Source organism: Peromyscus californicus, unplaced genomic scaffold (genome assembly GCF_007827085.1).
Source record: "Peromyscus californicus insignis strain IS unplaced genomic scaffold, ASM782708v3 Scaffold_12__1_contigs__length_115047231, whole genome shotgun sequence".
NCBI classification, from domain to species: domain Eukaryota; kingdom Metazoa; phylum Chordata; class Mammalia; order Rodentia; family Cricetidae; genus Peromyscus; species Peromyscus californicus.
In genome coordinates this window covers 82,604,971-82,632,400 of record NW_026294413.1, presented here as the reverse complement: position 1 = coordinate 82,632,400, position 27,430 = coordinate 82,604,971, and the positions used below count along the sequence as shown (strand labels likewise).

General features: G+C 43.7%; 1 protein-coding gene across 26 annotated transcripts in view; it reads left to right on the top strand.

Annotated features, from left to right (window-relative positions):
- Positions 1-27,430, top strand: part of Kcnma1 (potassium calcium-activated channel subfamily M alpha 1) — a 710,017-nt gene that overhangs the window by 585,149 nt on the left and 97,438 nt on the right. For 5 of the 26 annotated variants that reach the window (XM_052733595.1, XM_052733612.1, XM_052733610.1 and 2 more), the window contains one exon: positions 25,112-25,198. The exons of the other annotated variants lie outside the window; for them this stretch is intronic. In XM_052733595.1, the coding sequence (XP_052589555.1) occupies positions 25,112-25,198 (87 nt within the window). The remainder of the gene's footprint in view (positions 1-25,111; positions 25,199-27,430) is intronic. 26 annotated transcript variants of the gene reach the window in all.

The following is a 27,430-nucleotide window of genomic DNA, read 5'->3' as shown; positions in this document are numbered from 1 at the left end:
GGCAGTGCCAGAAATGACTGCCAACCCTCTTCAGCCTAAGGCACAATTTCTTCTTTTCTCAAGTAACCACTACACTCCAAACCTTGGCTACAGATTTGGTGGAAAAAAATAAGGAGCCAGTTTGGCTCTGTGCTAGGGTCCTGTGGTCATGTCTTGGCACACTGGCCATCTGCTCCAATCACAGTAAAAATCTATGTCCCCATGTGAGGCTCATGGTGTCCAGTGTGTGCAATTTCCATTTTATTCAAGAAAAACCATAATTGGAGGGATTTCTCAGCTCTGCAATTTAACCCTGGCATTGATGGAGGCCAGGGAAAGAAAATCTGGGGGTAAGAATGTCCTATCCTCTCAAAAATACCCTGTTCATAATATTGTCATCCTTCCTGCCCATCCATCACCAATCCCCACTGTGTAAGAGGACAGGATTCAGGCCTTAAGTGGTATTGACAGCTCCAGTGGTGCCTTGCCTTCTCTGTTTCTCCGTCTTCACTTCATCACACAAAGGCAGATTCCATCCATCCCTGTGTGAGACCACTCACCTTTGACCACTAATAATAAGTTAGAAAAATCCATTCCAAGTTGAACTCCTTTATGGGCCCATGTTAGTCGTTCTTCTCCAATTAAAAAAAAAAAAAAAAAAAAAAACAAAACCCTTCAGTCTCTGCTGAATCCCCCTGGCCGTGTGCCACAGCAATCTCTGGGTACCCCATGCGGGTGGTGGGCTGGGTGGTGCCCATTTGACAGAGTGAATTGATTCTAAGAGCAGGGTGAGAGTGGGCTTTTCATTAAATATGAGCAGACGTGAAACGGAGAGGGTTTGACAATTAGAAATGGCAGGAGAAGGGCCCAGGAATCAAAGGGAGGGCAGAGGAGCAGGTCAGATTACTTCTCTTACATTCTTGAGTTGTTCTGAAGATCATTTTGAATTAGTGTCAGCAGAACCATGATGGGGTTTGCCCTTTGTCTTTTATGCCGGGGCTGTATTGTTTCCCAAGACACTCATTAAAGGTCATTACACCATTACGGGGCTTGCTTTGGTCGCCGATTTCCAGTTGAGCCAGTAGTGCTTGGAGACTGCCTAATTCGTTCCTCCCTTGCCTTGTCTTTTGCTCTGTGCTGATTTTTTTTTTTAACTTATAAAGGAAAGGATTTCCGTTTTTTAAGGGACTTTAAATTGGAACACAAAGCCCCATTACATGTTTTCCGAAGTGGGAAGGGAAGTAGCTGGCTCCCAGAGGTGGTAATATATTAAAAGTGTTCACAGGGTTTTAAAGACCTCTCTTCTAACTGCTGTTTGACACACCTCTCCTTGGAGGCGTGGCCCGTGACCAATCCTTGTTAAGGCTGGGGCTAGGAGGCCATTTGTCTTCTCTTGTACTTACAAGGAGACAGGAGGCCAAGCCATTGATACAAAGATCTTCAGAGAGGAAGGGCTAACTTTAAAAAGATTTTGTGTTTTTAAGTGCCATAAGCCCGAGGAGAGAGCTCAGTCGGACCCTCCATGTCAACACAAGAGTCTGAGTTGGGATTCCCAGAACCCATGTCGAAAGCCAGAAATGATGGTTCATGCCTGTAACTCCAGCACTTGGGTAAAGGGTAGAAATAGGCAGATTTATGAATCTCATTTGTCAATTTGCCTAGCCAAATTGATTATCTTCAGATTTCATAGGAGACCCCATCTCATTCACGTACACTCCTCCCCAGACACATATCACCTACTCACACACACAGTCCATTAAAAAAAAAACTGTAGGATGAAAAGTGACCATGGAAGATGCATATGTTGAATTGTTTAATATTTAACTCAAGGCTGGGTGTTCAACATTCATATCTAGAATAGGGCTCAACACTAAAATGTAGAATTGGTGCTCAGTATTAAAGTTGAGAATCACAGCATCATTTTCTGATTCTGTAGATGTTATTTCTACTTCAGATGGTCTTGTCAGTGTGTCAGCTGACACCAGGACACCAGACCGCTCTGCATCTGACGTCTTCACAAGACCCTGTTGTACAGAAAAAAAGAGCATATCTCACAACAGAAATACTCACACACATCAATATGGATGTAGGTCCTAATCAGTTCTGCTCTTTCCAGTACCACTTTTTGAAGTGGACATTCTCTCTCTCTTTGCAAGTTTATTCTTCAGTCCAGTCTTGCCTGGTGTCTGGTTGCTAAGTGTAATAGAAAGGGACAATTAAAATTATGATGCAGTGACGATGAAAGGCCCTATTGATTTGGACCTGCCTAGACCTGCCTGATGTGATTCTGGTGGTAGTCCATCAGTAACGCGGGTGTAAGCCAATTAATCAAGTGGGGGACGAAAAGCAGGTCTTTGGGTTTGGACTGGGAACTAGTGTTAGCTCAGGCCCACCTGAGATCCCTCACGCCACCTTTCATCCACCAGCAGTTTACCTGCCCAGTTCCACAGAGCCTTCTGCAAACTCCAGAAGCTCATTTTAAATCGTGCATGGCTTTTCCTTCTTGGATTCATAGATCACAGATGAGGCATTCAGCTCGGATGGTTGAGTTGAGAGAAGTCCAATATGATTAGGCGGAAAGGAAACACACCAAAATCAGTTTAGAGTAATGTTGAGTCTTGTCAGATAATAAACAAAATCCTGCTCACCCCCAGTGGACTTCGGCTTGTGTGGGCAGAGAATTAACATTGCCAATTGAACTGAAATTACTCCCGTGAACTAATGGCATTTTGAAGAGCATAAAGATAGATACTAGGGAAGGAGGTAGAAACAGCTTTGAAGTTCACCTCAGGGCACACCTATGCCAACAGTATCCAAGTCCTGGAGGAAGCATGAGGTTTAGCAAGCTACATTTAAACACAACCAGTCTGCAATCATAGCACACCCTTGATAGATAGTTGGGAGGGACTTCCTCAAACGCCACCTCCCCTGTCTTCAATATTATGCCTTCTACTTCTGGGAAGCAATGACTCCTCTTCCTGTCACCAGTGAAGAAAATGGGGAAAAGAAAGTCAGAGGATGCTCGGCACATGTCGAGTTAACTTTAGTGTTTCGTGTGTTTTTAACAGATATATAATGACAAAAATGCATGGGATACAATGTGAGTTTTCTGTGTGTGCATACATAGTGTCAAGATCACATCAGTCTAATTAGCATGTGTGTCACCTCAAACATCATTTCTTGTGGTGAAACAGCCATAATCTTCTCTCTAGCTATTCTGAAAGACATACTATAGACTATAATCACCTGGAGATATCCTGCTGTCCAAGTGGACACCAGAGTTCCTTCCTCCTATTTCATTGAAACTTTTGCCCAATGTCTACCCCCACACACACTGCCATGTATTTTAGTTCATGCATCTGTGTCTCCAGTGTCTTCTTTTTTTCATGCAACTCATACCGATGTGTTCGTATCCATTCTCATTCTGTCTATTTCCCCCACCCCCATCACACTCATTGACTGCAAACACTAGTTAGAGCCTTTTGATTCTCTGGCTCCTTAGCCAACCTTGGCCATGCATCCAATTTTTCCATTTGCATTTTATCGTGGGAAGTGAAAAATAAGAGGAAGGCAGGTAGGACTGGGCTACCATTTACCCATCAGATGTGAAAAAAATGAATAATGCCCCCAGGAAGAGCCTCTTCAAGTCCTCTTACTGTCCCAAGCAAGGCCACTGAAGCCAATACCTCTTGCTTAATGTCTTTTAGACAAACGGGGTAGAGAGTTGACTGGAAAGATGCTTCCCTTCAGGTAATGGACCACACACACAGTTGTCAGCTTCTGTAATCAGTAATGTCTGAGGCAGAAATCAACCTTTGCAAATAATTTCCTTCGAAAATAACTCCTGACATTGTCTTCAAAGAACACCAAACAAAGCTCATTTTCACCCAGTCTGTGATGTTGGTGTTTCTAAGTCCAATGTCGTCAGGGGAAGTGGTTGATCTGCAGTAAGAGAGTGTGCTCCTTCCCATCACCCGCAGACAAGGGCTGTTGAATCCCTTAAAGGAAGTGACCTATGGCAATGCGCTGTGTCCAGGTGGAAGAGAACATCACAACAGACAGAACAGTCAGAGTTTCAAAGGACATTCTTTGACACGGAATTTAGAGACAGGAAGTAAAAAGGCCAGAATAAGGGAAGAAGGTAGGCCCCTTTCTATGTATGTACCCCGTCACTTAGACACTTCCCTTTCCAGGAGCTCTGTGCTATAAAAAATGGTTCTGGCTCTTTAAGGACAAATGAAAAAAATACGTTGGCATGTCATAGGTACACCAGACAGAGGTCCTTATGCAAGGTGATGTGGAAATTATGTTTGTGTTTTTATTTCAGGACAGCGGTTGGCTATCAGGATACTGGTCCTGACAGCTCTTACCACCAGGCAGTGGGTCCTTCTTCTTACCTTCATGGTGGAGGACAGGTGTAGCCAGCTAGCACTCCATTTCTCCTCTTCCTCCACTATCGTGGGCGACAGATGCCAGGGCCAGTCTGCTCTTCACTTGAGCCTTCTTGTCAAGGCTCTGCCTTGAGCCCAAACCCTGACCTTTACTTGATGAAATAAACTACTGATGAACAAGCAGAGGTTGGAATTAGAGCAGGCTTGGAGCAAATGTCAAGTCCATCTCCCTCCTTCTACCTACAGCAGGAGTGTGGATTAGACCAAGTCTGGAGTTTGCAGTGCCTTAGGCTTTATGGGTCTGGGGAGACATAACTTATTAACAAAGAGTTATTAAATTTTTATCAATTTTACAACACAATGTAAATGCCTCCTATGAATCTACATTGTATTCATTATCATTTAAAACGTTAATTAAGTCAAAGTTGCATTTAATTTCTTTCTAAATGGGCCTCTGGGAAGAGGCTTTTAGAAACATCTGTGGGAGCATGTAGCTATGGAGCCAGGAATCCCTGAGCCTCCATTCAGGATAGCCCCTTGAGTTGATTGCTATTGCCTGTCTGCGACTAATTTGTTGTGATGTGATTGGGCATTGTCTCAATTTAGCATCAGACCAACAATGGTGTAAAGCCAGTCAAGAGACACTGGCTGCTGCGCAGGCTTCTAGGCATCCTTCCTTCAGATATGACCCACATGGGAACCAGCAGTCCATCCGTGTGTGGCACCTCTGGTCTCTACCATACCTTCTGTGTTTAATCCTTCATTTGAGATAGACACTTGTTAACTGTCTCAGTAAAATTAGGATGTGGTGGTCATAGAGAAGATGCTCATCTTTGGCATCTTTGATTCCTACCTAAGTACACAGCAGCTGAATGGAAAGCAGTTGTAGCTGATGTAGACAGGTCATGCTCATTGATAAGAGGAGGCATAGTGAGATTTGATGAGAACTAGCTTTCCCGGTTTTAGCTGTCAGTGGTACCCTGATCTTTTGTGAGCACAGACCCACAATCCCAGAGACCTTTAATTCGATATATAGCTTGGGGGCTAGGCTTGCTAATAGGATGATAGTAGGACATGGCTACTTGGTTAACTTGGATTCATGTCAGGACTAGACATTGCCATTGGTCTAAGTTACTCTGCCAGAAGAGCAAGAATGTGCAGGTGTGCTGTTTAATTTAAAATGCATGTGGTCTTCGCTTCCTTCCTTCCTTGTAGATGCTACCTCAGTTGACAGGTACTAATTTGCCTCTGTCACAAGGGTACTCAGCAATTGCTGCCACTGCTGCTGCTGCTGCTGCTGTAAACTGAGGCATCTGTGGAGCACCTCGTTTGTAGAATTTGGATAATTTGATGAGGAAGCAATGGTAGGGCTGGGATTTGAGACAGATTGGCATGGCTTCATCTTCTCTGGGTAAGCTGAGGCACTTAGATCTTTGTACTATTGAACAAGATTGGTAGGCCTGTGCATGTCTCTGGGATGAAAAAGAGATTCAGATGGCAGTGATGAAATTAGAGATGATGTGGGTGATGTCAGAGTCCCTCTCAAAGCAAGTGGCCACCCACAAGTCTCGGGAATCATTCTGTAGAGTGTGGAGGAGAGAAGAGAAGGGAAAAAGGGGGCCTTGGCAGAGGCCAAGCCAAGGCTGCTGTTCTTAATCTGCAGTGGAATAGAAAGCAATTGAGATGTCAGATCAGGAAATGAACCAACAGGGCACTCTAGTGGCTTCCATAAAGAGACCAGTCACGGTGAGACAACTGAGCAACCCTCCCACCCCAAATAAGGGAAGGGAAAAGCTCAGGGGCTGTGATGGGAGGAGGGAGAGTGGAAGTCCTCTAAAGGGCCTCTGAAAGTGGGGGTTCTGTTGAGCACCAGCAGGGTCCCCTCAGATGAAGGCCATTATCCCAATTCTAGTCCAAGCACTTGTAGTCTCTTTAAAGACAGCTTAATGAATGACTCTGGGGCAGTTGATTTTCATTAGTCAGTGAAATTTCCTAAGCCCAATTCTTCCAGGCTGACTAGGAGCCATTGGAATTCCTACTTGAACTTTTTGAGGTTTTCTTTGGGGGAGGGAGATTTACTTGGCAAGGACTGGCGACCTACCTGCACTCCATCTATTTCCTTTTCTTACCCAGTATTTCTTCTTCCACAGACCATCCCTCCAGTTGAATAAATCTTGAGTGTGTTGGAGGTGACAGAGGTGGGCAGCTTAAGGGCTGATGTGATAGTATTGGCTCAGGCAGAGCAGCCGACAAATGGGGCCACCAGCTGGGACACATGACCAGCCCCTAAGGGTCCTGGCTTCAGCTGCATGTGGTAGCTTCAATTCCAGATCCTGGAAATTATTTTTGAAACGCTCCTAGTATGGCAGGGAGGCTTTTTTCCTCCCATCTTTCTCAGGGAGACAGCGTGTCTCCTTACATCTACAGAGGGGAAAAACAATAAGCACTTCACATCCCGTTCACTGAAAATCCACCACAGTTTTCAACTACTTACCCGACTCGAGTGGAAACACAAAACACATTGCCTGTGAAGTACTGCCACACAAAATCCTGGGACATCATGTGGCATTTCTAAGTACCATGGCACAATTTTCTTTTCCATTTTATTTCTTCATGCTTAAGACCTTTCTCTGTGTTCATCGTGTCTGTGTCCATAACTGTGACATTTGTGTGCACCATTGACCCCAAAGAGTCATTAAAACAGCATGGGAAAGTACTTGTGCCCTGGATTTCCCCATAGTGGTCGGCTGTGCATGTTAAGGGTGCCAACTTCAGGAAGTGGAATTTGGCTGAATGCATTCAACCAGCTAGTCGTATGCTGGCTTTCTTGCTCTAGAGTTTTGCCTCTAATCAGTATGCTGAGCCAGGCAGTTCTCCATTTGCTACAAGAGTTATGCCTTTCCAGCCAACCTGTCCTCTACACAGAATCTACAAAGATGGACAGAACTAAGTCGGCCATTTTCAAAACAATGACTGAAAAGATCTCTTTGTGTGTCTAGACAGTGCCAGTTTTGAAGGGAAATTGCTACATGTACACAGAAAGTTCTGTTCTGAGAAAACAGTTTTCTTTTTTTGGGGGGGGTGGTGGTTCCAGACAGGATTTCTCCATGTAGTTTTGGTGCCTGTCCTGGATCTTGCTATGTAGACCAGGCTGGCCTCTAACTCATAGAGATCTGCCTGTCTCTGCCTCCCAGGTGCTGAGATTAAAGGTGTGTGCCACTAGCCTGGTGAAAACAGTTTTCTTATGATCAGCTTGGATGGACTGAGCTAAACAAAAATTGGCCTGACCCTCACACACACACACCTACCTGCTGTCCCTCCCTCCCTCACCCCTCTTCTTCTGTTTCTGCTGCTTCCTCTTTGATCAAATGATCATCATTGGTAGGCACATTTGTCTCACATTCAAGAACAGCAGTACAAGAAAACTCCCTTGGGCTCTCCTAGTCAACTAGAAAGAACCTGTCATAGCCCCTTCAAACACAAAACGGGTGCCAAGCATTCCCTGGGCTACAATGGAGATACAGTGCAAACTCAAAGTGAACTCTCTTACTGTCTATCCATCTCAGAATTGATCACCTTCACTGACTTAAATGAAGTGAGAAGATTCCATCTCCAGGGCTAGAACTTTACCAGATGTGTGGATGAGGACAGAGGAGCAAGAGCTGTGCCAGATGTGTAGACAGTGGCAGGGGCATCTGTAGACTGAGGAACATGTCCTCTGTGAGCAGTACTGACTCCTTGCATTCCTGTGCTCTTTGTTTTGGCCAACAATAGCTTTCTAGGCTGGAGCTTGCTGGATTTTACTCGTTCAAGGATGGACCTAGGGGTTTCCATCCTTCCCTCCACAGTCAGAAGATAGCACGCTGCTATCACTGACTTGGCATCCTGTACTGGCAGGAACACTTGAGTGGAAAATGGCCTGAAGGACTCCAGTTCAGTACATATTTGATGAACAAAAGAAAAAATAAATGAAGGGATTCTCCACCATTGAAGAAGTAATTGGCATGCAGAACAGGTTCACCCTGGATCCATGAAGTTCTCCTAAAGCTTCCAGAGCAGCTTCGCATAGACTGTGCCCATGTACACATAGGAGCTGGAATGCCCAAGGAACTTAAGAGGGAAATGGAGTAAGGAGAAGGGTATATCTTGAAAGTTACCAATTTGTGGGTGTGGTCAGCATTCTTTGTGGAGGATAAGCCCTGGGAGAGAAGATCTAGAAATGATGCACAGGGGGAAATGGTGTAGGTAGGCCAAGATGCAGTAATTTTCTTAATTAAGAGAGGTGAGAATTCTACCATGTGTTAGGATTCTATCGTGTATTATTCTACTGTTCGTTCTAGAAGATCAGAGACATGTGACACTCTATGTAATTTCTATTCATTTCAGCGGATCTGAATATTTTTCCTGAGAGTCAGGGTGGACAAAAGGAAGCAACAGATAGGGCCAGCATAAGGACAGGGGCTCACTGGAGAGAAGTGGCATGTACCTGCTCAAGGGAAGGAACGTTTAAGGCTGCTCATGACTCCAGAGGAGGTAGGTGGATCTAATCCACCATCGGCTCCTAGGTGACACTTCTAGGAAGTCCCAGGCTATGGACTTCCAAGGTCAGGTGCTTATATCTTTCTGTTAGAGCTGTTATTTAGATCATTCTACTCCAGACAAGAAAGGAGCCATGAGCTGGCACTTACCTTCTAGCAGGTCTGAGCAGCTCTCTGTATTTGGTCATTTGAGCTGGCCATTCCTTCAGTGCAGAAAAGCAAAGGTTTCTGCACAGGACACACCTCCAGCATGATTCTTCAAAGCCAGCACGATGAACAGGCATTACTGCAAAAGGATGTTTGGTAGGTGACCTGCCGTGAAAAAACAGGAGGTGGAAATGAAGCTATGAAGTGTTCTAGAACACACACAGACACAAAGGAGTTGTAATACGGTGAGTGTCATGTAGACAGGCATCTTTTGTATTTTCCCCTGTCTGTATAGGAGGGAAATCCAGGGGCTCTTCTCTAGGCCATGCAGTGAGCTAACTTACCTCACTGGCAACTGAAATCTGAAATCCCAGGGGGACTTTAGAGCAGGGGAAGATCGATGAGGGATACAATCTGTGGGGTTTTGTTTTGTGGGTTGGGAGGGGGCTTTGAAGTAAGTCCCAATGTGGTCCTGTTTTGAAATGGTCATCAAGTGGACACTTAGTGGATACTGATTGCCGCAGTAAGAGCAATGCTTTATGAGGGTATGAAACTTCATACTTCTCAAGACACCGATATTTCATCTGGGCAGCTTCAGAATCGACATCATCCATTTCTACCCAGAGTCTCTAATAATTTCCAGAATGTCTCTATTCCTTCTCTTCCCCATCTGTATGATGAAGTTAATAATAGGACTTATCTCAGAGGGGTTGCAAGGAAATTCTCTCTCTCTCTCTCTCTCTCTCTCTCTCTCTCTCTCTCTTGCACACACACCCTTTGCTACATGATTGCCTTGCACATGTTGAGAGTTATGATCTATTATTGTTATTATTATCCTTCATTAACACATGAAAAGATGAACTTGACCCAGATCACATAGTGAGTGAGTAGATACTAGATAGAAAGAACACCGTCTCTCGTGATATTGATGGGGATAATGATAAGTAGCCACTTTGTCTATAGCTAATGCGTTTCTTTTTCACATGATGGAGTCTTGTCCAGCTAGCCTTATGAAAGGACAAATCAATTACAGGCAGAGACAGCCCATGGATGGGGGATGAGAGTTGAAAAGCTTAGCATGACAGGCTATAAAATTAAAATAGAATCAATTTACTTAATTTCCAGATCAAGGAATCAGAGTCTCAACAGAAATAAGCTAACAAAAGCTCGAAGACACAGCTATGATCTCTCTAGGAAGTTGCTTTCCATCTTGAATACTTGAAAGAAATTTTTGGCAAATTTGTGTGAAATAAGGGAACTGAAGGATGCTCTTTCTAAGGTCCCTTGAAACCCTGAAACTCTGATTCTCTTTATTTTTCTCATTGAAATAGAACCTAAATTTTGTTTTGTTTTAATGTCAACTTTTGCCAGCATAAATCTTTCCAAAGTGCTGAAGTCTGCTTACCAGTGCCCTAATAAATCCTCCAAGGAGAAAAGAATGAAAGTATTAGAGTATGGAAAGATTATACCTTATCAATTGTTGTTCTTGGGTTGTGCAGCCTCAGCCTCTGGCGGGGGTGGGGAGGTGGGTGCTGGAGATTAGAGAGCCTGGAAAACTGCTCTTTATGACGAGCTTATCCTGAAAGCTCTCCTCTTTTTTTCCCTGTCCCTTGAGGAAGACTGGACAGAGAAAGTCCCTCCACATCATGTGGTTATCGGAATCCCAGTGACTTGAAGGTTATCAATAGTTGCACCACACAAATGGTACCCAACCTTTGCATAATGCGTGACAGCCACCAACTGTCCCAAAGGTCCTCCCCAGCCAGGCTTGCTGTGTCTTGTTTTGTTTCTTCCCAGTGTTCAGGAACATAATTGTGGAAGTGTGAAGGGGCGAGACGAGGACACACATCTTCAGACAAAAGGAGTTTTCTGGACCGGAAGGTGTATGTCTGACGAGTGCATTCTTAGCCCTGCCGCCGGGATTCTTGTAGGGAATGTTTAGACACTTGAATGTTCAGAAAAACGTGACTTGGGGTCTCCTCGTTCCTGGTCACACCGGAGCCCTGTCTCTGTGGCTCTTCCAGCTCTAAGGTGGTCCTGGAGAATCAGTGAGTTCAATGTCTTCTTGGAGGATGACCAGAAGGTTGGAAAGCAAACCAGAGGTGCACAGAAAGGGCAGGGCAGACCTTTGCTTTCTGATTCTGAATTCATTTTCATGAGGCTTCTTGATTTCCACACAATTCTGGTGACGGTTGGTATAGAGGCTTCAGGTCCACCTTCCTGTGACTGGCTCTGAGTATCTAGCTTTGCCCCTTGGTGAACTTCTTGGTAGGGACATTAGTTCTCGAGGCAAGCCAAGCTAAATCCAGGCTCCTTACCTGTGCCTTAGTACAGTTCCTTTGAGTAGATCTGACAGAAGAACAGGGCAGGTAGTTGAGTGAATATCCATGCACATTTTAAAACTGTAAATCCATATACTGTCTTTCCCTCTCATCTATTCTATTAATAGCTGATTTGGCCTCTGGGCCATATTTCAAAACTATCACCATTGTTAGGGGGCAATGAGAGCTAACAACTTCAGGGGCCCAGCCTTGTTTGCTTGATCTACCACCATTTTCCTCCAAATAGTCTTCCTCACCCCCGCCCAGGACTGGGCATATATAGTGTAGTGTTTATTAATTTATTATATTTGTCATTCGTGGAATTGAACCCAGGGCCTAACTTATGCTAGGCAAGTGTTCTAGCCCCGAGCTAAATACCATCCCCTAGTTACATTATTTGAAAGTACAGACTCATCATTATTATCATCTCATTTTTAGGACAGAGAAGATGAACTTTTAGGTTGTTCTTTTGGGTCCTATGACTCACTATGTCACTCAAGCTGGCCTTGTACTCTTAGCAACATTCCCCCCTCCCAGCCCCACCTTGGCCTTTGGGGTGCTGGGATTATAGGTCTGAGTCACCACACCCAGCTAAAAGGTCTTTTGATGGCTTGCTTGACAACCATTAACCTGTCACATTAGGATGATCACTAGCTTTCACTTATCAACATGGCACTGAGACTCCTTCACAGTTTGGTCTCAAAGGGCTTCCGTAGTTACATTTTTCACATAAGTGTTCTCTAGATGTCTTGCAAAGCAGTCCTTCTGACTTACGCATTGCTGTAGTATTTCCCTGTACCTTATTCTTTCCCTGGCCTCTTCAAGGTAATTAACACTCACCTATCAGTAAACTGAGGCTCATGGGCCAGATCTGACCCTAAGCCTGCTTTCACTAAGTAAAGCTTGACTGTGACACAGTCACACTCATTAATTTGCCTATTGTCCCTGGCTACAGTTGGGGTTCACAGCAAAGCAGAGGAGTCCCAACAGAGAGACCCTTTGGCCCCTGAAAACCAAAATGTTTACCATCTGACTTGTTGGTGGTGGAGGGGACATTTGCTGACTCTGCTGTCTTGGTTCAGTTTTTAGGTATTGCCAACTCTGGGAAGCCATCTTGGTTGACTGTGCCCAAACCTCAAGTGAGAATCACTGAGTCTTCTCTGAAAGTCTGTAACCATCCAGATAACCTCATGTAGGGTAGCTTCCATGAAGAGTTTTTACAGAAGCAGATGTTACTAACACATAGGAACCGCACACTGGTCCTTGACCTCTGGGCATACCGGATACGTAGCCAAGAGCATAGTAGGAATTAATTCAGTAGACACTTTGGGAATGAAATGGAAACTCTGTCTAGCATGTGTTTTCATGGTTTATTGAGCATGTGTTTCCTCATGTTTCCTTATATTGTCCTGAAGAAGGTATTTGTGCTGATTAGCTAGTTCCTTAGACTGCTGGGCAGCTCTTAGATAGATCATTGGAGAAGGAGATGCACTTCCTTGATTCTCTCTGCTTGCAGTCATGTCATGTGACGTTTGGACTCTGCTTGACCTGGCCATAATGCTGTCTGCCTTCCTTACATCATTGCCTATCTGCGTCTCTGTAGGTAGAGATGTATATTGGAAAGGCGAGATTTCTGCTTCCTTAATGATGTCACTCCGAGGTCCTTTGGATCCAGACTTCAGTTTTCTAACCCAAACATGCTGTTTTTATCTACCTATTACTCCTTGTGGATTTGAATGTACCCACTTTCTCCTAAGGAAAGGCTTGCAACTGTAATCAGCCAGGCCCCAGCCAGTTGACAAGACTCCACCTTCTTGGCTTACCACTGACTAAGCAGAGTCAACTCACAGCCTAAATCTTGAGAGCTCAGGACCCCACCAGAATCCCCCTAGGTCTTCCTTCTCTGCTGAAAACTCCCGTATCTCTGGGGTATGTAGTAAACAAATGCCGCCCTTTGCCTGTGTTTATGATCTTCCTGGCCAGATTCCCCATGTAGCTGGTGGGAGTGACTCTGTGCTCAGATCAAGTACTCCAATCCTTGGTTCTCTTTCCCCACGCCCCTGACTCATAGCAGCAGAACTAAATATGAGGGGATTTTGGAAGCAGCTGCTGGTGTCCTTAGGAACACCCTTTTCCTTGTTGCCTGAGTTATTTTGTTGTTGTTAGAGATTAAATCTCAATAACTTTTTAAAATTGGAGTATGTTTCACTCAGCTGAATGGACCATGGCACTTCCCTCCTTCCCTAGCACCCAAAGAACAGCTGTACCCTCCCCTAAAGCCCCACACCGTTATCACACGATAGTTTGGCTCCAGATCAGATAAGGATGACATAGGAATTGTCATTTTTCATTTCCTGGGGCCCTTTGATCCCATTTGGGGTTTATTTTTCTGAGTGTAAATATAAATCCCATTGCATTCCTTGGTCCTTTAGACTTTTTGGTTATTTTTATTTCACCCCTCCCCCCGTTAGAAGATTTAATCAGAGTCTTAAGTAGTGTGACCATTAGTTATCACCACCAGATTCACAGCCTGCACTTTAGCTCTCTTATTACAGAACACCAGCCTTCCCCGATGCATAACGATCTCTGGCTGTGGAGCTACCATCCGCATCTCATGGGTACTTGGGCGTTAATTTATTTCACAGTTTCCTTTGCAGATATAATCAGACACACTATCACATTCCCGTTTCTTCTCTTTATTGTGTTCCTTTGCTATCACGTCTGTGTGATCTTTTTTTCCCCCCTGAAAAATGACAGGCAGTGTTTCTCTGCCCATACTATCAGCGACATTTATTCCCCACAACTTCCTTATTGTCATGTAAAACAATATAACATCTTATAGATGTAATCTTTGGTATTTACAACTCAGGCTTTGCTATATGAACAGATTTCCTAAATGGCATTGTGGTCGAGGTACCTGCTCTCCAAAAGGGGGGAAATGCTCCTCCTTTCTCATTTGTCAATAAAGGAGACAGTCTCAATTAATAAGGGAAATGCCCTGTCCCCGGTGCCTTCATTCATTGAAATGCATGAGCATGAGTTTTGTGCTAAGAGATCAAGTTGTTGTATTAATAACACACTGTTAGAACAAAAAGGAACTCTCTCTGTTGATGTATTTGGGTATTTACTGGGTGACTTACAGTGCTTTGTATATTAGAATTGGTTTGTCAACAATTAGCATGCTGGGTTTTTATATAGCCCATACTTCAGGTAATAGAAGATTATTAAACTTCAACCAGTGTGTTAGAAATCTGCTGACGGGCAATAAAATTCTTACATAGAACAGCATGGAGAAATACAGCTGTATAGCTGTACGTTTATGCTTAGACTGTGAGATAAACGGCCTCAACTCAGAGGAGCTTGAAATGCAGGGTGACCAGAAGGTGGCGCTGCATCCCTACAAATGAAACCCTGCAGATGGCGTCTAAATATTTATCCTCCTGCTTCTTCACTTCCTGCCTTTTCTTTCTTTTGATTCTCTCCTTTATTTCTAAGATGAATATCTGAAACTCTTTACAAGAGATATACCTCCAGTAAGAAAACATCTCTCAGCTTACAATATTTCTTTTAAATCCAATTTGCCGGGGGTGTGATGCTCCCTTGGAGAGAGTTCCGGTTAAATAAACATTCACTGTATTTTTAAAAGATAAAGACACAAAAAACAGATTCACCCTCAGATTGTCTTAGCTCTACCATCTCACTGTTGTCTTGTGGAAGGACGATGGCATTAGTCTACTAACTTATACAGATGAATTCCCACAGTCCACATCAGGATGTGGAGGGCGCATTTATAAATTTAATCAATGTACTAGATTAATACTCTATTTAAAATAACTCTAATTTGATACTCTTTCACTAGGAATTACCAATTTCAAATCCGTGTTCACCATTAGATGTTGCTTTTCTCTCTGGGGCCAGAACTAAATCCTGACAAATGGGATAAGGGTTTACTTCAATGTCCTGTTTTGGATTTTAGTAAAATTTATAGTAGATTTGATTAGTTTTCCAACCTGGACATTATCAATGAGTCAAACATGACTAACAAAATAAATAATAAATAATTTTTGAAAAACAGACCTAAATTTAGCAGCAACTTTTTAATTCTTTCATTCATATGTATATACCATTTTTGAATGTATTCTCTAAACCACAGCTACATCTTAAAAAACAAACACACAACCAAACAACTCCCCACCCAAAAAAAAACCTCTACAATTTGTGCATAAATACTGACCTTTTACGAGGCAGGCATTATTCTGCCTGTTAGAAACTTGGGAGACATATCCTTTGCTTACTTTGTAAATGAATAATTTTAAATCATTAATTTGGAAATTCCACTAGGACATTTCTTTGGGTTTTGAGTTTTTTAAACTTTCAGGCATGGGGGCCAGGGGTGCTAGCCAGGGCTGTGCAGTCTTCTATGACTTGCCCGTGTGGTTTGACAGAGACCATCACCAAGTGTTACTGATCGGAGCAAACCACACAGCAGAAGGCTGGGGTAGCAGTTCCCCGTCCGTGATTCTACTTTCAAGAACTGGTTTTATTGCCAATGAGTTTTGAAGAAACAATTTTCATTGGTTTCCAGTAAACACTGGTCCCTATTGCCTCCCTTCCAGACCTCTGTCCAGACGACAGGATCAACTCAAAGCTGAGGACAGGAAATAGCCATCTCAAAGTCAAGGTTAGCTTGACCACTCTGTAAGGAGTCAGCTTTCTGTAACTCCCAGGACCCTTCTCCAAGGGGTTTGATATCTTTATCTTGCTATCAATTCCTCTCATCAAGATAACATGAAATGTCCATTGTGGAACAGACCTCTGCATTCAGGCTGCATGCATTTGTATATGTCTTACCTTGGACCCTTGTAACTCAATGGAAAGTGGGTGGAGCTAAGTAAGTTTCCATAGATTTCTCCAATATATTTACTTGCCACTCACTTTCAGTCTAAGCAGTTAGAATAAATGAAAGGAAGCTTTAAGATGATCTGAGTTGCCTAGATATTGTCTAGGGTCTGTATTTTGGGATGAGAGGCTTTATGGTAGTGCATTCATGTGTCTTGAGCTATGTGTCCAGATACCTGGGTTGCTCTGTTCACATTGATTTTCTTAGAGTTCTTACCTTAGTATGTTCCATCCCTTCGCTCTGCTCAGGTTGTTGCCTCTACCTAGCCTGCTCTTCCCACACATTATTGCCACTACAGACATTTATTCCAGCGGACTGTGTGGCCTGGGTCACACAGCTGGCTGGTACTTCTTCGAATCCCATTCTTGTCTCCAATCTTACTTTCTGTTCCCTGAATAGCCCAGTCTGTAGCACTTACTGTTTGGGGTGGTTATTGAGCTCTGATGTGTTTCTATTTTTTATATAACTTGTGTGTTACTCTTTTTGGGGGGGGGAAGAGGGGGATGAAGCTGTCTTGTTTCTCCAGATAAACTTGTGGTTCTCTTAGTAGATGTCTTTTTAAAGATTTTTTTAAAAGAAAAGCACAAGAAAAAGCAATACCCTGAGGTTTTGTTTGTTTTCATCATTACTTTGTTACTTTATTTATTTATTCAGGCAGTGCTTGGGATTGAACCTAGGAAGTTTTGCTTGCTAGACCATTGTTCTACCTTTGAACTACATCCTCAGCCCAATGTTCCCAAGGTGTTGGTTGAATAGGCAGCATGAGAATCAAGCACTGGCATTCTCCAAGGTTCCCTGGTTTATTTCCTTCGAAGCCAGGGCCTTTTAATTACCACACAAATCCGATTTTCCTCGGCACACCCGTCTTCATTTCCGCCTTCAGTAACCTTCTAGGTGGAGTCTGGTAGGAAGCGTTGGAGGGTGATTTGTGGCTGGCTAGTTATGTGGCCTTTAGTCCACGGCTGGCTCCAGTGGGTATTTCCCACATTAGAGGAGACGGCATTCAGCTCAAATCATCACTAAGAAGAGCTGGAAATATCTTACATTTAATGAACTGCAATCCCCTAGGATGGGAAGTGTCTTGCTGATGCCACACGTGAGATCTAGGCCTTGGAACAAGAAGCCAGGGCTCCTGCCCGCAAGACTGTGCCTTCCACTCTGCCACGCTGGGTCTAGCCACTGGGATCAATTTACTAGTAAACCTCACCAGGGGCTCAAGCCTGTGAGAGACTCTGACATGTGAATGACATTAGAGGAACTTCAAAGTCTAGTTGGGGAGCAGGACATGTTACAACAGGAAACAAATTGATAATGGGACTAAATAAGGAGATGACAGGGTCTAATATGAGAAGGGCCAAGAAAGTCTTACAGAAAGACAGACTCTACCTCATCCAGGACTATTTCCTGGAAAGGACGAGTGCAGCCTGTCCCTTGGAGGCTGAGTAGACCTGGAAGTTATGATGGGAAGGAGTCCTAACTTCCCCCATCCCTTAAAGTACCTGCCCTGCCACCGTATGTCCATCCCATGACCTACCACCAGAAGTCCGCTGCCCCTCACGGTCAGGCAGCACAAATTTCCTGTAATTTAGAGGGAACAGTGGGGTTTCTCCATGTTGCCATCTGAGTTTCATTTGTCACAGCCTCCTCCAATTGAGCCCATTTAAAGGTTTTCTGGCTTGCTTTGTTTTACGACACTTGGCAAACCTAATTATTTGGCCTGAGCAGTTCACTGGAGCCATGCAAGCATGGTTCAAAGATCATGGGTGAATGTAACAGGAAGGATGGGGGTGGCACAGAACACCCACCTCATTCTCCCACTTGGACAAAGGATCAGTTGCTTGTGTGTGGGGTGGGGGGTGCAGAAAGAGAGTGCAAGCCCATTCAAATAGAATGCCATGCCATTGGAAGACAATAGACTTGCAATGTAGGAGATCCCATAACAGACTTCCAAGTTATCCTTCAAGCCAAGAAAACAGTGACAGAGAAAGTTTAGTTAGAGCTTAACAAGGGAACTAGCCAATGCGCTTTTCACACTTTCCATCCATTCTCAGAATATCCCTGGGATGTAGGTACTTGGTCCATTCACATTGCAGAGGAGAGCCAGTTGAAGTTCTGTAAGCCTCCAGATGCAGAGGTTTGGACCCAGCAGGGTGACTTCTGGTCCTTGTGCACAGCTCCTACCCTTCTGTCCATGCAGCACCAGCTGACACTTGGAGACAGACCATGCCTTAAGAATGCCCTGTCTTGGGGATGTTGCACTTTTAAAAAATGCCAATGTGGACTACCTGCCATGTATTCAGCAGTGGGGAACCAGTCCAGGGGCTGAACCCTTGGCCTATGAGAAAGACACTGTGCAGGGCTTTAAATCTATGCGGCAGCTGACGGTTGAAATCCTGTAAGATTTTTAAATGTTGTTAGAAATCCTTGGTTTCATGGATTAATTTCTGGTTGAACACTGAACTCTCTACAAAGTCCCTAGATTAGCAGGGATGAACCACGCAAGGTATTTGTTTCTCATGCTCTCTGTCTCCTTGTGACCTCTGCTATTCCAGAGCATCTGACCTCTCAAGTTGGCAAGGAAGACAATAGGTCTTATAATGCTGAGGAACTTCTCTGAGAACAGAACTCCAAAGAGGCTCAGAGGGCTGTAGAGATGACTGTTAGTAGAGTTCTTGCCATGGGAGCCTGAGGATCAAAGTTCAATCCCTAGCACCTACATTAGAAGTCGGGTGTGGAAATGTATACCTGGAATCCCAGCATTGGAATGGCAGAAACAGGACAGTCCCTGGAGCTTGCTGGCCCGCTTAGTATAGCCATAGCATCGAACTCCAGGATCAGTGAGAGACCCTGTCTCAAAAACTATCGTGAAAGAGATGGAGAAAGACTTCTGATGTTGACCTCTGGTCTCCACATATGTGAATAAGTATATGCATGCATACTCTCATGCTTGTGTGAGCATGCATACACACACACACACACACACACACACACACACACACACACACACACACACACACACATTGAGGGTCAGAGCTGTCACTCAGGCAAATGACTTAACTCCAAGATTCCCTACCCTCATGCTCTTCTGATGGGTGGGGTTATGGTGGCTAATGATCTGAATTGCAGTGGGCAGACCCAGGCTCTGGTTCTGGTTTTGATTTTAGTGTAGTCTTGAACTCAAAGAAGATGGGGACCAGAACACCCCTCGAAACCTTCCAGCCCTGCCTCTGCACCTCACACCTTGTCCTCACAGTGTGCTTGCATTTTTAAAATGCTGCACGGGATGTATCCTGACCATAAATTATAGTAGAAATGGATTATGATCTGATTGTTCGAAAGTGTCTTTAGAAGGTGACTATGTCCTTAAGAAACATACTAAATGTTGTGTTTAGTGTAAAATCACAATCTCAACTGTTCTTGCCTCCCAAGGTTAAAAACATACCATATTTCTAAAGAGTTCTGTCAGGACATTCTTCATCGGGTACCTGGATTGCACTGAAAACCCATGCATTTTCCCTTTATCTGAGTTTCAGAGAAATATCGTGTAACCATCTGGAATACATATTAGGATCCTAAGGGACCCTTGACACAATGGACTCCATGGCAGATAGAGTGTTTATGGATGAGCTGATAATGGTAATATTAATGATCTTTATTTGTATAATATATGGTTTAGGAAACAACTTCGTGTAGACACAGTTGGATTCTAGGCTCATCTTTAGAAGGCAGAATCAGTGGGGCAAATATTAATTTTAAAAACATAAACAGCAAAGTGAAAACAGAAATGAAAGTATGATTGACATCTTCTACCAGTCATGTTAATTGGAAGCTGCTTAGGGGGAGGGGGGAAAAAAACAGAAAGAAGGTGAGATACCAGTCAAAACACACAAGCTAATAGGAACTCGCAACCCAAAGTGAAAATGTAAACCAGTGTAGCAGTAACTGGAAGAGTTTGACATGGGCTTGCGGTGACGTCCACAAGAGGCCTGACCCCATCTCTCTTTTCTCTTCTCACCCTGGGCAGGTGGCAAGTCTCAGGTTCCTAGGCAGCATGATCCTCTCTCCACTCCTTTGGATATCTGACAATTTGTAAATCCAGGAGGAAGCCTGAGTTGCCAGGGCTGTCCTTAGCAATCTCATGCACATAGTGTGAAGTGATCCGAAGAAATAATTCACTGCTTAAGTCTGCCGAGTACCATTCAGTGGGGTGGTAGAAATAGCACCTTGAATGCCCTTGAGAAATGGGTAGGGCCAGGATGGGCTGTGGGGGAGGCCAATTGAAGAGCATATCCAAAATCTCAGGAGTCAAGAGTATCATGTAATGTCATTAAATGGTCAAAACAGAGGAAAATTCATGATGAAGACAATCTCATCTTTTTAAAGGATGACCCAGTAAACAATGGTTTAATGCCAGTGTTAAGCCGTGGAATCCAACAGGATGGAGAACAAAAATGGCCAGCAGAAAGCTAGGAGCTTTGGCTACCCACGTGAGTGAGCCCTTTCAGTGTGCCAAGAACAGTGCCTGGCATCTCAATGGGGATTTTCCTTCTGATAATATGAGAGAGCCCTGGTGTGATCCATGGCAAAATCAAACCTTCACAACAATAAGCCATGTTAGAAGGAAATCTGTTTCCAGGTACCACACATTCCATTCCATTTCATTGTGCCTTTGTTAAATGTGTGAGGTGAGAATTGCAACCCCACTACTCACAATGATGATTTCAGAACACGGCTCCAAAATATCAGCACTAACCTTAAAATAAATAAAAAAAGGATGCTCATATATTAAGCACCATTGCTCTGTAGGCTCCAGCTGACGATTTTATTAAGGATGCGGCAGGAAGGAAAGAATCAAGGATAATTATAAATTCATAAATACATAATTCATTGGCATGAAATGATTTTAATGGGATGGATGCTGGGCTGTCTATTTCTTCAAGAAAACAACGGAGATGCTCTGATTAAAGCCCATAATCTGGCCTCTATGAAATACTTGCCAAGCTGATGGGGTGCATTTTCTTCTCTGAAACTACCTTTGATAAGAAACGCATTACAAACTCATCAGTTTGGCTTCCTGTTAACAAAGAGACAGCAGCCGTCTGGATCATTCTGGATTCGCAGTGAAACTGCCACACCATGTATCCTCCAACTAACGCTATGCCAGTTTGACAAGGGGCAGATGAATCCAGGAGTTACTGTGCAGGGCTTTAAATCTATGCGGCAGCTGACGGTTGAAATAATCATCTGTATATCGCTCTGAGCTAGCCGGGGAAAGGTTGAAGCTGTATATTTTCAACATATCTACTCTAATGGTTAATCTGTTGTCTTGTACGGGCTCTCACAGGGCGGACCAGCAGTACATACTGACAGCTTCAAGGAATTACTCACAGTAGACAGGCTTTCGCCTTGACTTTCAGAGTACCGGGTGGATGAATCTAAGTTAGCTTGACCGAAAAAGGTGGAACTCACCTGACTCAAGTCCTCCAAATATGAGGAAACCAGCAGGGCCCACAGCAGGTTGGGTCACAGGGACATGAGTGTCATTAAATGACCTCTATCTGTCCCCAGGTCTCTGACTGTGTGCTTCAAATAGATGCTGACCCTTATTGTATTGCTTGCCTGTTTGAGCAGGTGGGGAAGGACCGTGTCCTTTGGAAAGGGAGGACGCTGGACAGATGTGCAGAGGGGACCGCTGCAGGCATGGACACAGTTCTTCTGCCAAGGGTCAGTTAGTTACTATCTGGAGCTTTGTAGGCCGTATGGCCTCTAATGAAGTTATGAAGTTACTCAGCACTGTTAGAGAGAAAAAGAAGCTATGGACAACAGGTCAACAAATGATGGTAGCCCTGGTCACATGCAATTTCCCTTATAGATACTAAAAGTAGAATTTTGTTTTGTTTTGTTCTTGAGATTCTCTGTAGAATCCAGGCTGGCCTCCTGCCTCAGCCTTTCAGGTGCTGAGATTACAGGCCACATACCCTCTCACAGCTAGCTAGCATTTTTTAAATATTTTAGGAAATACTATCCTTATAATTTCCCCCAATATTTTAACAGTTGTGGGCTGTACAAAAACACATGGTAGGCCACATGTCTGTTGACTCTAAACATGAAAGAGGCAAGAAGAAGACCAGGTTGGTGCCAGGAACTGAACAGCCTTCATCTGAACCCTATAGAATCCACCAAACATGAATGTCACATACTAGGGCTATGAGCAAGAATTGAATCTACCTTTGACCTGAAATTGTCCCCATCTGGTTGGCTCGAGGAACAAGGTGCAGAGAGGGGAAGGAAGGGGGTTAGGGTTGAGCTATTTTTGTTGAGCTCTGTGCAAGCCTGGCCCCAGTTTGACTCAAACAAACTGAAAGTGGTCCTCTTCTCCTGTAGCCTTTCCAGGCTCCAGATCCACTGGAATCACTCAGGGACAGTCTTGCGTTTCTCATTTCAATCCTGTGCTTCCTCCTCCAACCCCATTGTTCCTGTCTGGGTCGTCTTGCTTAGAAGCTAATGCCTGGTGATCTTCAGCTTCTTTGTACTTGGGGCAATAGAGACAGTCTGTTCCAAGAAAAATAAGAAAGAAAGAAAAGGGCTAAAGGCAACCAGATCTCTGAAAGGAGTATTCTACTGAATGCTGAACAGGGCAGAGTGATGGGCAAATAATTATAGCGGGGGCAGAGTTCAGGGAAGACATATGAGCTGAGATCCTAGATATAAGGCTCTCGGAGGAACACTGCTCTCCTACTGGGATGCAAACAGGGCGCAGGGATTGTTGTTTGAGAGACTGGGATGGGACATGCTTATACCCATATAAACGTATGTATGCAGTCTATCCAGTTTGATTCTAGAGGAGCCTTTATTCTTATTTATATAAGGAGATTACAGTGATGGTCACATGGATTCTGTTAACATATTCATGTAGTATTTTTTTTTTCTCTCTCTCTCATGTAGGAGCTGAATTCCTTCATTGCTCTATATTGATGGACTCAAACTTACACAATTCAGGTTTTCTAGGCACTGAATAGAGCCAGAAATATACCCTATGATTAACTTCTATGTAACCCATTGTTCCTTAAAGTCTCCCTTCCCATTCTTCTGTGAGCACCGCAAAAGCCAGAAATGGAAAAGTACCAACAAACCCTCCCTTCTCTGCCCTACCAGCTCTCCATTGGGTGGGTGTTCCCAGTGCCGGTTAGTGCAGGGCAGGTCCTATTTTCATTTTATATAATGACAGATTCTTTTAATAACCTACGCCCTCCAAGTTTTCCAAATAAATCTGTTTCCTATTTTTTCAGCTACAGGTTGTGAGATTGCCCAGCTGGATAATATACAGGAAGATGTGGCTGTTCAATTTTAGAGAGTTTTGTATGTTCAAGATAGGATGGTTATGGAGTAACATTCTTCATCTTCTCATTACTTGTATATTAATATTTTGCACCATCTTTCACGACGACGACAACTTTCTTAGATTGATTTTAGTAGGGGTCCTGTGAAGATTTCTTGAAGATACAGCCTCTGGTTGTCAGGCCAGACATTCTCCTTCCAAGGATGATGTCTCTGAGTCCCCCTGTGCTCTGGTTTCGAGCTGTCCACTGCCCTTCTTGGCGTGGGTATCTTAGCTGTGCTTACTACTCAATCTCACTGATGAGCTCATGGCAATTCCTAGCTACAGGCTTCATCCTGTATCAACAGTTAAGTGCTAGTCATGGTACCTAACCCACACTATGGGTTACCTGTCTGGGATTTATTACCTTTGCTTCTCTCTCATTTCATAAGGAGACTCCCACACCCAGTTGCCAGGCCTCAGTATACAACAGGCCTCCAGGGTGAAGCATCCTCCTGTCATTTAGAGTCCATTTTCCTCTTGGGTCCACATTGTAAGACCCTGAGGGTTAATTCATCCAGACTTCTTGTTGGAGAGCAGGCAGTGATATTTCAGGGAATTCAGTCAGCCAAGGAGTTTCTGTCCGCGGTGAATCTCACTGCAGAATGATGATATTACTGTGGGGATGCCATGGTTTGTCTTGGAGGAGAAGCTAGGAGACATACTGTTGTTACCCTCTACCCCAGTAATCATGCATCCACCACTGTTTGTCCTCAGTGTTAGCCAGACATGACCCCTCTGCAAAGTACCTATATTTCCCCATGCCACAGAGAAATATGACACACCATATTCTCTCTCTTTTTATTGGTTGTTTTTGTTAAGGGGGTGACTGGGGATAGAAGCCAGGACATGGCACATGCTAAGCCAGCCCTCTACCTTTGAGTACCCCTAATACTACTTTTTCTGAGGAATGTCTGATGCATGGCATTTAGATTTGGGTCAAGTTAAGCAGTGATGTTAAAACCAAGATGGCCGATCAGGCTGACAGTCTGGGATGAGAGGCAGTAGAGTAACAATGAAGGATAAAGACTTGAAATGTAAAGAATATTGAACAGGACTCTCTCCAGCACTTCTCAGGAGCTAATAGCCCTGATCCTGCTGTGAAACTGGTTTTGGTGTGTGTGTGTGTGTGTGTGTGTGTGTGTGTGTGTGTGTGTGTGTGTGTGTGTGTGTGTGTCCGTCCTAGGAGAGAAGGGAATTCTATGTGTGTTTGGAGATTTCTACACAAAGGAGATTGTTTTCCGAATTTTCAGATGTTACCCCTCCAGAAAGTATTTCAGGAAGTCAGTGGAGTGAAAGAGAAAAAAAGGACCCTCTCTTCAGCCATGAGGGAGAAACCTCCATTCTAATAGAAAATGATGGTTATATTTAGTGTTAAAAACCAGTTGGTAACTTTTGTGATGAACAGTTTCACTAGGGATTAATTTCAATTTTCTTCTCTCCTCGTTGTTCGGCAGTCAAGGTTGAAGCTAGAGCACGCTATCACAAAGACCCATTTGCGCACAAGAATGCAACTCCCAATTCTCGACATGTGCCCAAGCCAGGTGAAGGAGCGCTGGGTTTTGTCCCAATGTTTAATTGTTGCCTGGTAACCCTCAAGAGTTTCACTGTGACGCGCTAAGCTCAGTCGAAGAAGAGAGAGGACTACTGTGGCTTTCAGCATGCATTTAGCTTGTTTGGGCCACAAAATTTGAAACAGAAAAGCCATAAAAAAAAACAATGGATAATCAGTAAAATGACCCCACTCTCCAACTAGCGGCTTGTGCCCCAAGACTCCAGTAGGAAATCCACCCCTTCAGCTTGAGGCCTTTGTGTTCAAGACGCTGTGCATGCCATTTCTTCTGAGTGACTCCAGTGTGAATATGACATTACTAATGATCTGCTAAGTGTGTGCAGATGTGGGTTACTCCAGATGTGGTGATTAATAACGTAATGGAGATAGCTGTTTGACTCATGTTTATGAGTTGTTGCCTTTTATTACTTTTCTCAGTTTATTTGCTTTGAGCTATTTTTTAACCCCAGCCAACAAACCCACCTTTAAATCTCTGAGCTTCATCCCCCCCCCACGCCCTCCTAAATCTCAGGAGGAAAACAGGGAAGAGGGAAATGCCCCAGGCTGAAGAGGAAGGCTGGATTCATCCCATGCAAGTATCAGCTACTTGGGCAACCTGAAAATCGTAGTCATTGCCACTTCAAGGACCTTACAAAGGCATCGGTGGACCGACCCCACCATAATATTTGCAGCTTAGAGAGTAATACAAATGCAGGGATTTCTTTAAAAAAAAAATCTAGTAAAATATGTGATCATTTTGAAGTAAGCCTAGGCCCCTGGCCAGTGTTTCTGGAAGATGCTGCTTTGCTCTTGCTTAAAAACAGAATGCTGATGAAAAGTAGAATGAAATGTTGTTACAGATGTTCAGCTCTGCATTAAGGCTGTTGGAATTACCACCACATCTTAAATCAATTCCCAGAGCATTGTCTGGAGGTTATGTCACTGAAATAATGAATCCTCTTTAGTCAAGAAAACGCAAACATGTTAAAACATCATTGTAAGTTTAAATTAAACTCCGGCGCAAACCAGGGGATCTGAAGCCTCATTAGACCGGCCTGACATTTTTCTAACGCTGACTCTTCTCCCCAAACTGTAAAACTGTTAGATTCAGGGCCTATTAGACAAGAGAGCGCTGGGAAGTTACAACAGAACATTAAGTGTTATACTTAGGGATGTGCAAAAACAAGCCCTTGAATTTTATGAGGACTTGGAGACTGGAGAGAGTTTGCCTCCTATAAAAATTCCACATTAGATTCCCAAACTTTTTTGTATTTTAAGGAAGCTGGTAACTCAGGTTTCTTTAAAGGAACATATCTTCATGCAGCTCACTCCACACAGAGGCAAGGGAAAATGCTAGGAAGGTATATCGCAATTAGCCAGAAAGCAGGTAAAATACAAACCTGCGAGTATATGTGCTCATGAGGTAGTGGCTTGTTACTTCAACGTGTTTGTCTTTCATGAAAGTGAGTAAATTTAAGTCTTTCCTTTAATTCCATTTTTATTTCTCTCATGCAGTCATAGAAGCCATGAAACAAGAAGTATACCTTAGAGCGCAGCTAGAAGTTTTTCTAGATCTGCTTTCTTTAAATATACAGAAATTGGTGGAACCCATAGGAAGGATAATAATTAAATATGTTTTACGTCCTACTTAGTAAAGAGAATTTATCCCTGCTCCTCTTGTGAGACCTAAGCCATGTGTAATGTTCTCCATTACACAGCATTCATATATTTAAGCTGAGGACATTTTCCATCCCAGCTCTTCAGGGAGCAGATTTCCAGGCTCCGAATAAAGCTTTGAACATAGTTCCATTGAAGTGAACAAATCCCAGTTTAAATGCACTATGATTATGATGGATGATCTCTCAGAGTCGCAATGAAAATAAATAGTTGCCTGGCATAGAAGCAGACCTACCGTTCCTTCCGCAATGAGGTGTCTCCCTAGGGCTGGCTCACACATATTAACTTGCAGATCTCCCATCTGAAGAGCCCTGGCAGCAAACAACAGTGACTAGGTAAAAGGAAAATAGATGCTTAACCGAAGGGGATGCTTTATTGGAGGCCCGGAGCTAACGGGGATGGAAAAGTTAAGCCAAGAATCCAGCAGAAGAGCCAGTGAAAGGGACTAATAGAGGCTCTTTCCATAATTGGCTACAGCCATGGTAACATGTAGTGGTCTTGAGTTAAGCTAGCCCTTGTTGACTAGGCCAGATGAAAGACCTTTTGG